The 15,520-nt window shown below is 39.5% G+C and overlaps 1 protein-coding gene and 1 pseudogene across 1 annotated transcript; one reads left to right on the forward strand and one right to left on the reverse strand.

The window, feature by feature from the left end:
* Nucleotides 1-967: 967 nt before the first annotated feature.
* Nucleotides 968-8,493, reverse strand: LOC147948888 (uncharacterized; annotated as a pseudogene).
* Nucleotides 8,494-11,889: 3,396 nt separating this feature from the next.
* Nucleotides 11,890-15,520, forward strand: LOC147948889 (uncharacterized). Its single transcript, XM_087477432.1, has 9 exons — nt 11,890-12,116; nt 12,372-13,240; nt 13,319-13,525; nt 13,607-13,696; nt 13,781-13,888; nt 13,994-14,230; nt 14,305-14,637; nt 14,709-15,014; nt 15,122-15,520. The coding sequence occupies exons 2-9, from the start codon at nt 12,374-12,376 to the stop codon at nt 15,401-15,403; spliced, it is 2,430 nt and encodes an 809-aa protein (XP_087333558.1). The 5' UTR covers nt 11,890-12,116; nt 12,372-12,373; the 3' UTR covers nt 15,404-15,520.

Genomic DNA, 15,520 nt, shown 5'->3' on the forward strand with positions numbered 1-15,520 from the left:
GATAGGAGCTTAAGGACACGCGGATTCATCTTGATCCGCACATCGTCCTTTTGACGTGTCCCCTTTACAAAGAGAACACATCGCCACCTTTTGACTAACACGCTTAGCCACAAACACTCTCCAACGTTCACAAACATAGGATCAAAAGAGAATATTCTCAAGTTCAAAATTAAACCAAAAATAAGAGGGAAAGAGAGATAACCGCCTTGGCCTTGCGCGTGAAGCAACTTAGCCTTTAGGCGTTTTGCGTTTAGCTCCATGCCTCGTTAAAACCTCCTCCGGTAAGACCCATTGGGACAAACCCGGAGTGAGGAAAAAGAGTACACTTCCTCGCTTAACGACTTGACTGTCTTCACTCTTGGGTAAGAGTGAAGACTAAGCGGACTGAGCCCTCGGAGTCTTTGTTGGGTGGCTGGTGTCGGACGTAGGTTCGGACAAATAGGTTGAGCCGCTGTTTGGCCGCCTTTGCTGAGCTCTTGGAACGTGTGGTGGCTCCGGGAAGGATCGTTGGAGCCTTGGCCACGTTTGAAGAGGTTGCCCTGGTCGCGTCCGATGCGTCTTGGTCAGGCGTCTCGGTCGCGTCCGGCGTGTCTTGGTCTTCTTGGCTGAGGTCGCGTCCTGCGATCACATCAATATATATGTCCTAAAACACTTCAGGGACTTATGTTGCAATTTTAAAAGATTTTGGGGCAGAATTGTAAAACTTCCAATTTTGTGATTCTTCATCGGCTGAAGAGGGTGTCGATCGATGCTCCCAATCTTGGTGTCGATCGATGCCCTTGTTTTGCCTTGAGTCCAAATTGATTCTTCCAGTTAAATGCTCCAGAATCATCCAAATTGCTCCATTTCGCTCCTTTCATGCTAAAAACCTGTAAAGACTCAAAAACAATCTAGAAACCAATGAAAAGACACTAAAAGACTCCTTATATCATGGTTAAAAACCATAAAAACCATGATATATCAGGTTCTAAGCTTCAAACTCTGGAAATTTCTTCTGAATATCGAAAAGAAACTCCCAAATTGCCTCCTCCACCGGTTCATTAAGCCATTGAACCAAAACCTTCGTAACAGCCCGACCTTGGCGATTAACCATCTTTCTCTCCAAAATATTCACCGGCTCTTTCCTGAAAACATCTTGCAGAACATAAGGTAGTTGAGTTGTAGTAGTGACATTACCCACCAATACCTTGAGTTGCGAAACGTGAAACACCAGGTGAATATGAGAGTAGTCGGGTAATGAGAGACGATAAGCCACTTCTCCATACTTATCCAAAATCTTATATGGCCCATAATATTTTGGGGCTAACTTCTGATTTGCTCGCATGACCACTGAATGCTGACGATATGGTTGCAGTTTCACATACACAACGTCGCCAATATCAAAACCACGCTCAGTGCGATGTGTATCAGCCATCTGCTTTATGCGATGCTGAGCTCGCAGAAGATGGAACTTAAGCAACATCAGCATATTCTCCCGTTCCTGTAAAGACCTTGCTACCACCGCCACCTTAGATTCACCAGGAAGGTATGGTAAGTGAATGGGAGGTGCCTGGCCATACACAACTTCAAAAGGCGTCATTCTGCTAGATGTGTGAAAATTGGTATTATACCAATACTCTGCCAAAACCAACCATTTGCTCCACATATGAGGCTGATCATGGCACATACAACGCAAATAATTCTTCTGTTTGACCATCACTCTGCGGATGATATGCACTTGACATCTTCAAAGTCACTCCCTGTAGAGTAAAAAACTCACGCCAAAATTCACTGGTAAACACGGTGTCTCTGTCACTAACAATGGAAGTTGGACACTCATGAAGCTTGAACACATTATCCAAGTAAGCTTGAGCCACCAAGAAAGCACTGTAAGGATGAACCAATAAAGTGGGCAGCCTTACTCAACCGATCAACAACCACCATAATCACTGATTTCCCTGCTGACAGAGGCAAACCTTCAATAAAATCCATAGAGACTTCACTCCAAATAGTTTCTAGAATAGGCAAAGGTTGTAGGAGTCCAGGAGAAGCAGCATTGTCACTCTTACACTGCTAACAAGTGCTGCAACTACGAATATAGGCTTGAATATCCTTCACCATGCGCTTCCAATAAAAAACTCCTTTCACTCTGTGATGAGTTACATCCCTGACTGAGTGTCCACCCACTCCAGAACAGTGCAACCATTGCAGAATTTTATCTTTCAAAGTAACATCTGATGGAATCACAATCTTACTCTTCCTCCTCAAAATATTCTGACTCCAAGAATAGTATCGTTTAGCTGCCGAATCCGCTTTCAAGGCTTCAATTATAGCTTTTAAAGAACCATCCGTCTCATAACCCGCTTGAATCTCCTTCATTAGATCGCACTCCACAATAGACATAGACATGTGCAAGACTTCAGAACCTTCCATCCTAGATAAAGCATCAGCCACCAAATTTTCTTTGCCTTGCTTATATTGAATCTCATAGTCAAATTCTAACAACTTAGGCAACCACTGTTATTGAATAGGAGTGTTTAGCCTCTGCTCCAACAAATACTTGAGACTGCGTTGATCGGTCTTAATGATGAAATGCCCTGGCAACAAGTAATGTCTCCACTTCCTCACTGCAAAAATAACAGCTAACAACTCCTTCTCATAAATGGATAAATGCAGCTGCTTCCCCTTCAATTGTCTGCTAATGTACGTCAATGGATGCTCTTCCTGCATCAACACTGCACCAATACCATGGCCACAAGCATCAGTCTCTACAATAAATTGCTTATCAAATAGTGGTAATGCCAATACTTGTGCTTGACGTAGAGCCAACTTCAACTGAACAAAAGCCTTTTGTGCCTCATCAGACTAAGCAAACGATTCTTTTTTTGTTAAAGCATGCAAAAGACTAGCAATAGCTCCAAAGTTTTTAACAAAACGACGATAATAACCAGCCAAACCTAAAAACCCTCTTAACTGCTTCACTGTGTCTGGTCTAGGCCATTCCTCCACCGCCTCGACCTTCACCGGATCAGTAGAAATTCCCTTTGCACTAATGAAGTGTCTCAAGTACTCTACTTGATCAACTGCAAGTGCACACTTACTCATCTTGGCAAACAGCTGATTCTTTCTCATCACTTCAAACACACATTTAAGATGATAAGCATGTTCTTGTAAAGAAGAGCTGTAGATTAGGATATCATCAAAGAATACTAAAACAAACTTCCTCAAAAACTCTTTAAAGACTGAATTCATCAAACTCTGAAAAGTAGCAGGTGCGTTTGTAAGGCCAAATGGCATTACTAAGTACTCGTAATGGCCATCATGAGTCTTAAATGCAGTCTTGTGAGTGTCGTTAGGATCCATTCTCACCTGATGGTAACCTGCACGAAGATCAATCTTAGAATAGACCATTGACCCTCCCAATTCATCCATAAGATCTTCTATCAATGGTATAGGAAAACGATCCTTTACTGTCATTCCATTCAATTCCCTATAATCAACACAAAGCCTCCATGTACCATCTTTTTTCTTAACCAACATAACTGGAGAAGCATAGGGACTGGAACTGACTTGAATGGTACCACCAGACAACATTTCTTCAACGATCTTATCAATCTTATTCTTTTGGTGAGTAGCATAACGATACGGTCTTTGATTCACCGGATTAGACCCTTCTAACTACTTGATCTTATGGTTATGTTGTGTTCTGAATGGTGGTAACTCTGTCGGTTCAACAAAGAGGTCAGGGAACCCTTCCACCAACTGACCTATAACCGCATCAACCTTGGTATCTGTCACTAACGTACTAAGGGTACAAATATCTCCACTCTGCTCTTCCCGTTTCTTCTGCACACACAACAGAGCAAATTGAGTCTGATCTTCTTGTACCTTCTGCAATTTATGTGCCTTCACATCTCTTACAGAACCAGACTTAAGGCCATATAATAATACTCGTTGTCCCTTATACTTGAACCCCATCTCCAATTCTTCGAACTCCCAGGTAATTGGTCCCAACGTTTTAAGCCATTGTACACCCAGTACCATGTCTATTCCTTGTAAGGGAATCATTAACACATCAGATTGAAAGGTGGTATCCCGCAACTTCCATGTGAAATCTTTCACCTTGCCATCAATTGCTAACTTCCTTCCATCAGCCACTGAAACACGAGATAACCCTGCACTCTCTACCTTACAACCTAATTTAGCCGCCATCTTTGAGTCAACAAAATTGTGTGTTGAGCCAGAATCAATTAAAATGAATAATATCTTCTTGTAATAAGTTCCCTTCACTCGCATCGTCTCATGATCAGAGATACCAGATATAGCATTAACTGATATCTGTGGCTTATCTTTGGGATCCACTTCACACTCGTCCCACAACACTTCCTCTGCATCTACAAATTCATCTCTCACATCCAAACTAAAAAGTTGTGTCTTCTTATGCACCAGATAATGTTCTGGGGTATATTTCTCATCACACAGATAACACAATCCTTTAGCTCTCCTCTCACTCATTTCCTGCTGAGATAGCTTCCTTGGTGTTGGAGTAACTGATTTGACAGAACCTTTTCCCCACTGTTGATCAGTCCTAACGTCATTCTCCTTTGTATACTTGATAGTTGGACCAGTATTGCTTGACTTAGGCCATCCAACCGCAACCCAGCTAAATATATACTGACCAAGTAAGCTTCAAAAAGATTCACCCTAAGCTTGATCAACACAAATTTCTGGTGATAATCCACTATGCCATCAGTTTCTTGCAACTGCTTAAGCTCTGCCATGGGTTCATCACATACATCTTCAAACCTTTCCAACAACATTTGCACATAACCTTCCCAATCATACAAAACTTCCAATCCGACTCCAGACTGAACAAATGAATGGTGCCAAGCTACTGCGTGACTATCAAAATGTATTGTTGCAGTCTTAACCTTCATATTATCCGGCGTGAAATCAACGCCAAAAAATTCCTCAGCCTTAAACAACCATTCCTTGATCCTACTTCCATCAAATCTAGGGAAATCAATTTGACCCAACCTTGTGACACCATTATAATAGTTTTGAGCTTCAGATCTTACCACATCAGGTCGCGATGATCTATGTGATTCCCCAAAACCGGAATGAACCTCCAAAGATGCCGATGATCTTGATACCTTCAGATCTGGAGTGCTCTAAACCTCCGCTGCCTTACTCGCCGTTGCGCGTCGCATCTCTTTGTACATATCCGCCAAATGTTGCATCATCTCACGGTGACGCTCTTCCATTCGCTCTTCCAGCTGAATTAGCTCCAATCGCGAAACCTTCTTATCCAACGCATCGCAATCTAGATCTCCTTTCACCCGATCCTTCTTCTTCTCTGTATTCGCTCTCGTCTCTACCATGATTTTTGAGGAAAGACGATGCTCTGATACCTTTGGTACAATAAACTTCAGGATTCAACCAACAAACTCTCAAACAATCGATTCGATGTTCATAAGAAAACATGGAATCAATAAGCCAGCTCTCAAGATGAGAGAAACCCAGCAACAAGACTCTTTTTAGTTGTTTACAAGTTTTCTTAACAAATGATTTCTCATAAAAAGAAGAATTGAGCTAACACTTGCTCATATAGTCTCTAACGGCCAGTTTTGATCGTCCAACCATAACCCACCATTGTCCACGTTTTATTCGTCCACCAACAAGTTGTACTTCCACATGTGGGAGCTCACACGCTCGGTTCTGCATCATTGGCCCACCTCCAAAAAAACTGGCCACAACCATAACATGACTAATTAGACCCACCGTTAGTTTTCACCAACTGATAATCCACTATGCCATCAGTTTCTTGCAACTGCTTAAGCTCTGCCATGGGTTCATCACATACATCTTCAAACCTTTCCAACAACATTTGCACATAACCTTCCCAATCATACAAAACTTCCAATCCGACTCCAGACTGAACAAATGAATGGTGCCAAGCTACTGCGTGACTATCAAAATGTATTGTTGCAGTCTTAACCTTCATATTATCCGGCGTGAAATCAACGCCAAAAAATTCCTCAGCCTTAAACAACCATTCCTTGATCCTACTTCCATCAAATCTAGGGAAATCAATTTGACCCAACCTTGTGACACCATTATAATAGTTTTGAGCTTCAGATCTTACCACATCAGGTCGCGATGATCTATGTGATTCCCCAAAACCGGAATGAACCTCCAAAGATGCCGATGATCTTGATACCTTCAGATCTGGAGTGCTCTAAACCTCCGCTGCCTTACTCGCCGTTGCGCGTCGCATCTCTTTGTACATATCCGCCAAATGTTGCATCATCTCACGGTGACGCTCTTCCATTCGCTCTTCCAGCTGAATTAGCTCCAATCGCGAAACCTTCTTATCCAACGCATCGCAATCTAGATCTCCTTTCACCCGATCCTTCTTCTTCTCTGTATTCGCTCTCGTCTCTACCATGATTTTTGAGGAAAGACGATGCTCTGATACCTTTGGTACAATAAACTTCAGGATTCAACCAACAAACTCTCAAACAATCGATTCGATGTTCATAAGAAAACATGGAATCAATAAGCCAGCTCTCAAGATGAGAGAAACCCAGCAACAAGACTCTTTTTAGTTGTTTACAAGTTTTCTTAACAAATGATTTCTCATAAAAAGAAGAATTGAGCTAACACTTGCTCATATAGTCTCTAACGGCCAGTTTTGATCGTCCAACCATAACCCACCACTGTCCACGTTTTATTCGTCCACCAACAAGTTGTACTTCCACATGTGGGAGCTCACACGCTCGGTTCTGCATCATTGGCCCACCTCCAAAAAAACTGGCCACAACCATAACATGACTAATTAGACCCAACGTTAGTTTTCACCAACCACAAAGAGGTCAGGGAACCCTTCCACCAACTGACCTATAACCGCATCAACCTTGGTATCTGTCACTAATGTACTAAGGGTACAAATATCTCCACTCTGCTCTTCCCGTTTCTTCTGCACACACAACAGAGCAAATTGAGTCTGATCTTCTTGTACCTTCTGCAATTTATGTGCCTTCACATCTCTTACAGAACCAGACTTAAGGCCATATAATAATACTCGTTGTCCCTTATACTTGAACCCCATCTCCAATTCTTCGAACTCCCAGGTAATTGGTCCCAACGTTTTAAGCCATTGTACACCCAGTACCATGTCTATTCCTTGTAAGGGAATCATTAACACATCAGATTGAAAGGTGGTATCCCGCAACTTCCATGTGAAATCTTTCACCTTGCCATCAATTGCTAACTTCCTTCCATCAGCCACTGAAACACGAGATAACCCTGCACTCTCTACCTTACAACCTAATTTAGCCGCCATCTTTGAGTCAACAAAATTGTGTGTTGAGCCAGAATCAATTAAAATGAATAATATCTTCTTGTAATAAGTTCCCTTCACTCGCATCGTCTCATGATCAGAGATACCAGATATAGCATTAACTGATATCTGTGGCTTATCTTTGGGATCCACTTCACACTCGTCCCACAACACTTCCTCTGCATCTACAAATTCATCTCTCACATCCAAACTAAAAAGTTGTGTCTTCTTATGCACCAGATAATGTTCTGGGGTATATTTCTCATCACACAGATAACACAATCCTTTAGCTCTCCTCTCACTCATTTCCTGCTGAGATAGCTTCCTTGGTGTTGAAGTAACTGATTTGACAGAACCTTTTCCCCACTGTTGATCAGTCCTAACGTCATTCTCCTTTGTATACTTGATAGTTGGACCAGTATTGCTTGACTTAGGCCATCCAACCGCAACCCAGCTAAATATATACTGACCAAGTAAGCTTCAGAAAGATTCACCCTAAGCTTGATCAACACAAATTTCTGGTGATAATCCACTATGCCATCAGTTTCTTGCAACTGCTTAAGCTCTGCCATGGGTTCATCACATACATCTTCAAACCTTTCCAACAAAATTTGCACATAACCTTCCCAATCATACAAAACTTCCAATCCGACTCCAGACTGAACAAATGAATGGTGCCAAGCTACTGCGTGACTATCAAAATGTATTGTTGCAGTCTTAACCTTCATATTATCCGGCGTGAAATCAACGCCAAAAAATTCCTCAGCCTTAAACAACCATTCCTTGATCCTACTTCCATCAAATCTAGGGAAATCAATTTGACCCAACCTTGTGACACCATTATAATAGTTTTGAGCTTCAGATCTTACCACATCAGGTCGCGATGATCTATGTGATTCCCCAAAACCGGAATGAACCTCCAAAGATGCCGATGATCTTGATACCTTCAGATCTGGAGTGCTCTAAACCTCCGCTGCCTTACTCGCCGTTGCGCGTCGCATCTCTTTGTACATATCCGCCAAATGTTGCATCATCTCACGGTGACGCTCTTCCATTCGCTCTTCCAGCTGAATTAGCTCCAATCGCGAAACCTTCTTATCCAACGCATCGCAATCTAGATCTCCTTTCACCCGATCCTTCTTCTTCTCTGTATTCGCTCTCGTCTCTACCATGATTTTTGAGGAAAGACGATGCTCTGATACCTTTGGTACAATAAACTTCAGGATTCAACCAACAAACTCTCAAACAATCGATTCGATGTTCATAAGAAAACATGGAATCAATAAGCCAGCTCTCAAGATGAGAGAAACCCAGCAACAAGAATCTTTTTAGTTGTTTACAAGTTTTCTTAACAAATGATTTCTCATAAAAAGAAGAATTGAGCTAACACTTGCTCATATAGTCTCTAACGGCCAGTTTTGATCGTCCAACCATAACCCACCATTGTCCACGTTTTATTCGTCCACCAACAAGTTGTACTTCCACATGTGGGAGCTCACACGCTCGGTTCTGCATCATTGGCCCACCTCCAAAAAAACTGGCCACAACCATAACATGACTAATTAGACCCACCGTTAGTTTTCACCAACTGATAATCCACTATGCCATCAGTTTCTTGCAACTGCTTAAGCTCTGCCATGGGTTCATCACATACATCTTCAAACCTTTCCAACAACATTTGCACATAACCTTCCCAATCATACAAAACTTCCAATCCGACTCCAGACTGAACAAATGAATGGTGCCAAGCTACTGCGTGACTATCAAAATGTATTGTTGCAGTCTTAACCTTCATATTATCCGGCGTGAAATCAACGCCAAAAAATTCCTCAGCCTTAAACAACCATTCCTTGATCCTACTTCCATCAAATCTAGGGAAATCAATTTGACCCAACCTTGTGACACCATTATAATAGTTTTGAGCTTCAGATCTTACCACATCAGGTCGCGATGATCTATGTGATTCCCCAAAACCGGAATGAACCTCCAAAGATGCCGATGATCTTGATACCTTCAGATCTGGAGTGCTCTAAACCTCCGCTGCCTTACTCGCCGTTGCGCGTCGCATCTCTTTGTACATATCCGCCAAATGTTGCATCATCTCACGGTGACGCTCTTCCATTCGCTCTTCCAGCTGAATTAGCTCCAATCGCGAAACCTTCTTATCCAACGCATCGCAATCTAGATCTCCTTTCACCCGATCCTTCTTCTTCTCTGTATTCGCTCTCGTCTCTACCATGATTTTTGAGGAAAGACGATGCTCTGATACCTTTGGTACAATAAACTTCAGGATTCAACCAACAAACTCTCAAACAATCGATTCGATGTTCATAAGAAAACATGGAATCAATAAGCCAGCTCTCAAGATGAGAGAAACCCAGCAACAAGACTCTTTTTAGTTGTTTACAAGTTTTCTTAACAAATGATTTCTCATAAAAAGAAGAATTGAGCTAACACTTGCTCATATAGTCTCTAACGGCCAGTTTTGATCGTCCAACCATAACCCACCACTGTCCACGTTTTATTCGTCCACCAACAAGTTGTACTTCCACATGTGGGAGCTCACACGCTCGGTTCTGCATCATTGGCCCACCTCCAAAAAAACTGGCCACAACCATAACATGACTAATTAGACCCACCGTTAGTTTTCACCAACCCCCCCCCCCCCCAACGTCTTGTTCCTCCTCATCTCTTTTATTATTATTTTTTTCCTTATTTTACATTACATATTTTCTGTTTTTTTCTGATTTTAATTAAAAAATATTAAAATTAGAAATTTATGGGGTTTTAGTCTTTTTACATAAAATTTGTGTCATTCTAGTAAAAGAGTAGGATGAAGTGTTAATCTAGTAATTAATTGTCAAATTTGTGTCAAACTGATCTATCTATATATACATTTTGGAAGTACATTTTATGTTCTACCCTTTTACTTATAATAATTTACAAAGTTAATCTCTAAAAAATTTCACAAAATAACAATAATTGAAATATAACTTTAAAATCGTAAACCAAATCAGATTAGGTAAAAGATCATTTGCTGCCCTAGAAATAATGCAAGAAGGTAGAAAACAATATTAAAGATTACCTAAAAAAATCTGAAGTGCTAACTATATGGATTCAATGGATTTTTCTTCGATTTTCAAAAATGGTAATATTATTCAATACTGATTACTAATAGGAAATTCTAGATAATATACATTCACACTCATAATTATAGCATATTCCATAACTAATATTGCATAACTAATTTCTAAATATGTTTGAAATCGTGATCTGCTCAAAATATTGTACACTTGCTTGGCAAGATTTTTTAATATATACTCACATCCAAAACCCTCTTTTTTAAGTCAAATTAAAACACTATAAATAATTTTCACTTGCATATCTAATAAGCTCATGAAACATGATAGACTCTCCCTCTATACGACAAGCAAAGAAAGTTGTAGTTACAAGAATTAGTTTTGGACGATGAAAATGTTGTCATTTGCTGCTTCTTCTTTTTTCCTCTCTTATTTCATTGTCTATTATTATGTTTATATTTGGTTATCTCTAATATTGTTTGGTTATTTTTTAGTGAAAATAGATCAGATTGACACAAAATTGAAAAAATATTGCTAAATTGACACCCTCCGTTAGAGGAAAACTAGATTGACACAATGTTATGTTTAAATTACCAAAAGACCAACTAAAACTGAAATAGGAAATAAAAAATATCAAATTAAATACTAAATAAAATCTAATAATACAAAAAACATAAAAACAAAACCCGACCCTCAATTTTTTTTTCCTTCGTTACCACCGAAACTTGTTTCTTCCGCCGGCGAAGAAACTGTTTTACAGTCAAGATAAAAAAAAATTCGGCCACTTTGGGTGATTGATTTTCAGATTCGGTGGTTGTCGATTATGAACCCCAAAAGGAAAGAAAGCATGATTAAATTCACATTGGAGAGGAGGAAAGAATTTATGGAAAAATAAGATGAACTCAAAAGAAAAAAAAATTTCAGTCGATATAGGGGGAGGGGAGACACGATACAAAAGAGAAAAAATAAGGTAAACCCTAGATTCTCGCCATATATGGCAACTGCTACAAAAGTCTGTCGCTTAACTTAAAAAAAAATCTGTCACAAAAGGCACTAATAAATCTGTCATTACTCTGAAAAAAATCTGTTATAAAAAAATCTGTTATCAAAATCGAAATAATAGATTTGTCATTACAGATAACAAATCTGCTGTCACTATATCAACCAAAAACAAGTATATTATCATTGTATTCATATATAATAAATCTGTTATCAAGCAGTAGATTTTTTAATAGAAAAAAAAAACTGTCATAACATAAAAAAATCTGCCCACTACAGGAAATGTGGGTATTGATAGCACTAGAAGATAGCGTTTTGTTTGTATATGCTATGTTTGACTGAATCGTGATTTAAAGATAGCGTTTTGTATATTGTAAACGCTACAAATTATTTAAGCGGTATAATGAATGTGACGCGGACTATTTTTTGGTTCGAGATCTTTATTATCCCGCTATTGAAAATGGTAAGAGGGAAAAAAACTAAAATTTTGTCTAAGGCAAAATAAAAGAAAACCCGAAAAGTCATTTCTCATTTTTTTTGCCACCATCGTATCAGTTCAGATCGAGAAGTTCTCGATCTCTTTCGATATCACTCTCACTCGATTTCTCTCAATATCACTCGCTTTCTCAGTCTCTCCCTCTAATTCACACTTTATCTCACTCGATTTCTCAGTCTCTCAACGCAATTTCTCACAATATCCCTGGAATCTTCAATAGGTATGTCTTCATTCAATCGTAGCTTATTTGTTCGTTGGAATGGAAAACGATTTTCATTTGGGGTTGTGTGAACATTGATGCGGAAGTTTGTGATTTTGGGTATCGATTCTGATTTTGGGTTTTGATTCTTAGTTTCGGTGAACATGCATGTCGAAGTTTGGCACATTTCTTGTTTCAATTTTGATTTTCTGTTTTGATTATGATTTTTGGGTTTCGATTTTATGATTGAAATTGTTCTTCATTGATCATTTTCAGAAATGGCGAAGACAAGAGGAGGAGGTCAAGTTGGTCCTCGTCGTAGTAGACGTAATCAAGGCTTGGAGGTAGAAGAGATAACAGCACAAGTAGCTCCAGCAGCAACACTAAAGGTGAATAAGAAAAGAAAAGCAAAGAAAGTGGCTAAGAGAAGCAAGAAAGTGGCTGCTCAAGATGATGAGGTAGAAGATGTTACACCGCAAGCAATGTCTGAAGGTGAGAAAGAAGATTCTGAGAAGGGTAATGACAAAGATGTAACACCGGATGCTGATCAGACTGAGAAAGCAATGTCTGATGATGAGAAAGAAGATTCTGAGAAGGATAATGAGAAAGATGTAACACCGGATGCTGATCAGACTGAGAAAGCAATGTCTGAAGATGAGATAGAAGATTGTGAGAAGGGTTTAGAGAAAGATGTAACACCGGAGGCTGATCAGACTGAGAAAGCAATGTCTGAAGATGAGAAAAAAGATTCTGAGATAGAAGCAGAAGCTTGTTTGACTGGAGAAGAAAAACAGGAGGAAGAAGCTGCCAATATGGAAGAAGCTGCCAATATGGAAGAAGATGGTGTTGGCAATGGTCAAGCTAATGCGATTCCTAGCAACACTGATGAAGGAATTCAGGTACCGGAGGAAAGAGTGAAAGAAAGAAAAAAAAAAAGAGGACCAACAAAGATGCGTAAAGTGGCTGAAAATCCTAATGAAAAGGTTTCAGTTACTTTCACTGACTTTGGTGATCATGTTGGACCTGGTTCAATAACATTATCATCTTTTCTTGGTGTCCTTGTGAGGGAACACGTTCCGGTTACAATTTCTGATTGGAGGAAAGTTGATGCAGTTACTAAACAAGCAATGTGGGAAGAGATTCAGGTATACATTTATATGGAACTATTTTTTGTTGAACAGATATGAAACATGTTTGACATTTGCTTGTTGTATGTGATGCAGGGGAGGTTTAACTTGCAAGAAGAATGGCAGAGAGTTGTTATCTTGAAGCAAATGGGAAATATCTGGAGGGCTTGGAAGTCAAGGCTATTGTCAAACGTACGAGCTGCGAAGACTGCTGCAAAGAGAATAGATTTAAAACCCAGCAACATCCCATCCGTTCAAGTGTGGAACTCTTGGGTTAGGAGCAAGACTAACTCAGCTTTCACGGTTAGTTATCTACAACAAAGTAACTTTCTTGTTTATATGTCATGTCTGATAGATTTAATCACACTGATATTTATAATGTAGGAAATAAGTAACAAGTACAGGAAGATGAGACAAAATCAGATTCCTCACACCACCAGCCGCAAAGGAATGCTTCGTTTAGCTGATGATATGGTAATAGTAATGGTCAAATATCTATATATATTGTATATCTTGTTAGAATAAAATGGTATTGAGATATTTATGTACTTTATATAGAAAAAAAAGAGTAGAGACCCAAGTAAGGTGACGAGGAGTAAGGTATGGATTGCCGGACACACTCACGCTGATGGTAGACCTGTGAAGCCTCAATTTGCTGAGACTATTGTAAGAATTCTGGAACTTATTATATTGTGTATAATTAAATGTGTGTATAATTACAATCACTTGATAATGACTCTGAGTTTTCGTGTGTTTAAATGTTTGTATCAGGAACAAATACAATCACTTGATAGTCAAATGGACTCTACATCAACTGCTGATAACATAAGGGAAGATGCTGTGAGCAAGATTTTGGGAAAAGACAAACCTGGACGAGTAAGGGGGTTTGGTAGAGGGATTACGGCTACTAAGTTAGCATTTCTGCAATCTAGAGACGCAAAGATGGCAGAAATGGAAAGTGAGATTGAAGAGTTAAAGGGCATTGTCCGAGACTTAGCTGGAAAGAAGGTAATCTATTTCGTTATTGTTCGGTCAATTGGTTTGGTTTTAAGACATTTACGAATTCCTTTTCCTTATTTCAGACAAGTAATGGTGATACTGAAACATCCGCGAGTATTGGTGGATTCAAAAAAGGAGCTAGAGTACAAATATGTGATTGGATTCAATCAGGAGATGTAGTTGTTGGTGAAGGAGAATTATGTTCTGTTGAACCGATGTACAAAATTGGTAATATACCAATTGGTCCTAATGCAATGGCTGTCCTTGTTAAGTCAGCACTAAGCTCAGAAGCTTCTCTCTGGAGGCCTACAACCGATGTGCTATATCTTGAGGAAGCTGTGGGATGCAAAATACCTTGGCCAATGGACAAGGTGCTTTTGTATACGGATCCAGTCGCTTCTGAAGATGTATCCATGGTAAAGTTTTCAAATCTTCTTTTCTTGTGGTGAAGTGATATATCTCTAATCATTTTCTGTCTACATTTTAGCAAAACAAGGAAGGTGAAACTCGAAGATGCAAAATATATGATTGGACTAATGAAGACGATGAGGTTATTGCTGAAGGTGTTGTGTGCTCAACTAACTCCAAAGAGAAGGTTAACAATATACCTCTAGGTCCAAGTGATGTTTGTATTGAAGTTGTGAAGGTTTTCAATGATAATGCTCATTTGTGGAGGCCAACTACTGAAGCTACTTTAATTGGTGATGCAATTAACGAGAAAATCGCATGGCCAGTCCTAAAGATTGACCTCACGGCTGCAACCACTACAGATGCAACACTACCTAAAGTCACGGTATGTTACTGAAATTAAGTTATTTCATTTGTTAATTTGTCTGTTGATTGATGTTGGAACTTTCATTGATGTTGGAACTTGCTTATATTATTTGGTTTGAGTTGTAGAGTCCAGGCAGCAATAGTTCCACCAGAAGTCCAAAGCAGAAGTGTTATCTTTTAGATTGCAGCAACTCTGGACGTAAGGTAGCTGAAGGAAGAGTAGTTTCAACAGATCCGAACGAGACGTGCCATCATGTACCCATAGGTCCAAATGCAAGCAAGGTCTCGGTTGAAGTGGCTAAGATTGGTAATGCAAAGGTCTGGAGGCCAAATTCAGAGATTGAATACATTTCTGATGCAATAGGTTCAGTTGTAGCATGGCCAAATGATAAAATAAAGTTTGTGTGAATGGATGGGATTTTGCAATTGTTGGAATTTTTATTTGTATTGTAATGAATTTTTATTTTGGTTAATGACTGATTAGCAATTGTTGGAATTTGTATTGTAATGAATTTTTATTTTGGT

Source organism: Camelina sativa, chromosome 2, assembly GCF_030686135.1.
Source record: "Camelina sativa cultivar CO46 ecotype springtype chromosome 2, ASM3068613v1".
Taxonomy (NCBI): domain Eukaryota; kingdom Viridiplantae; phylum Streptophyta; class Magnoliopsida; order Brassicales; family Brassicaceae; genus Camelina; species Camelina sativa.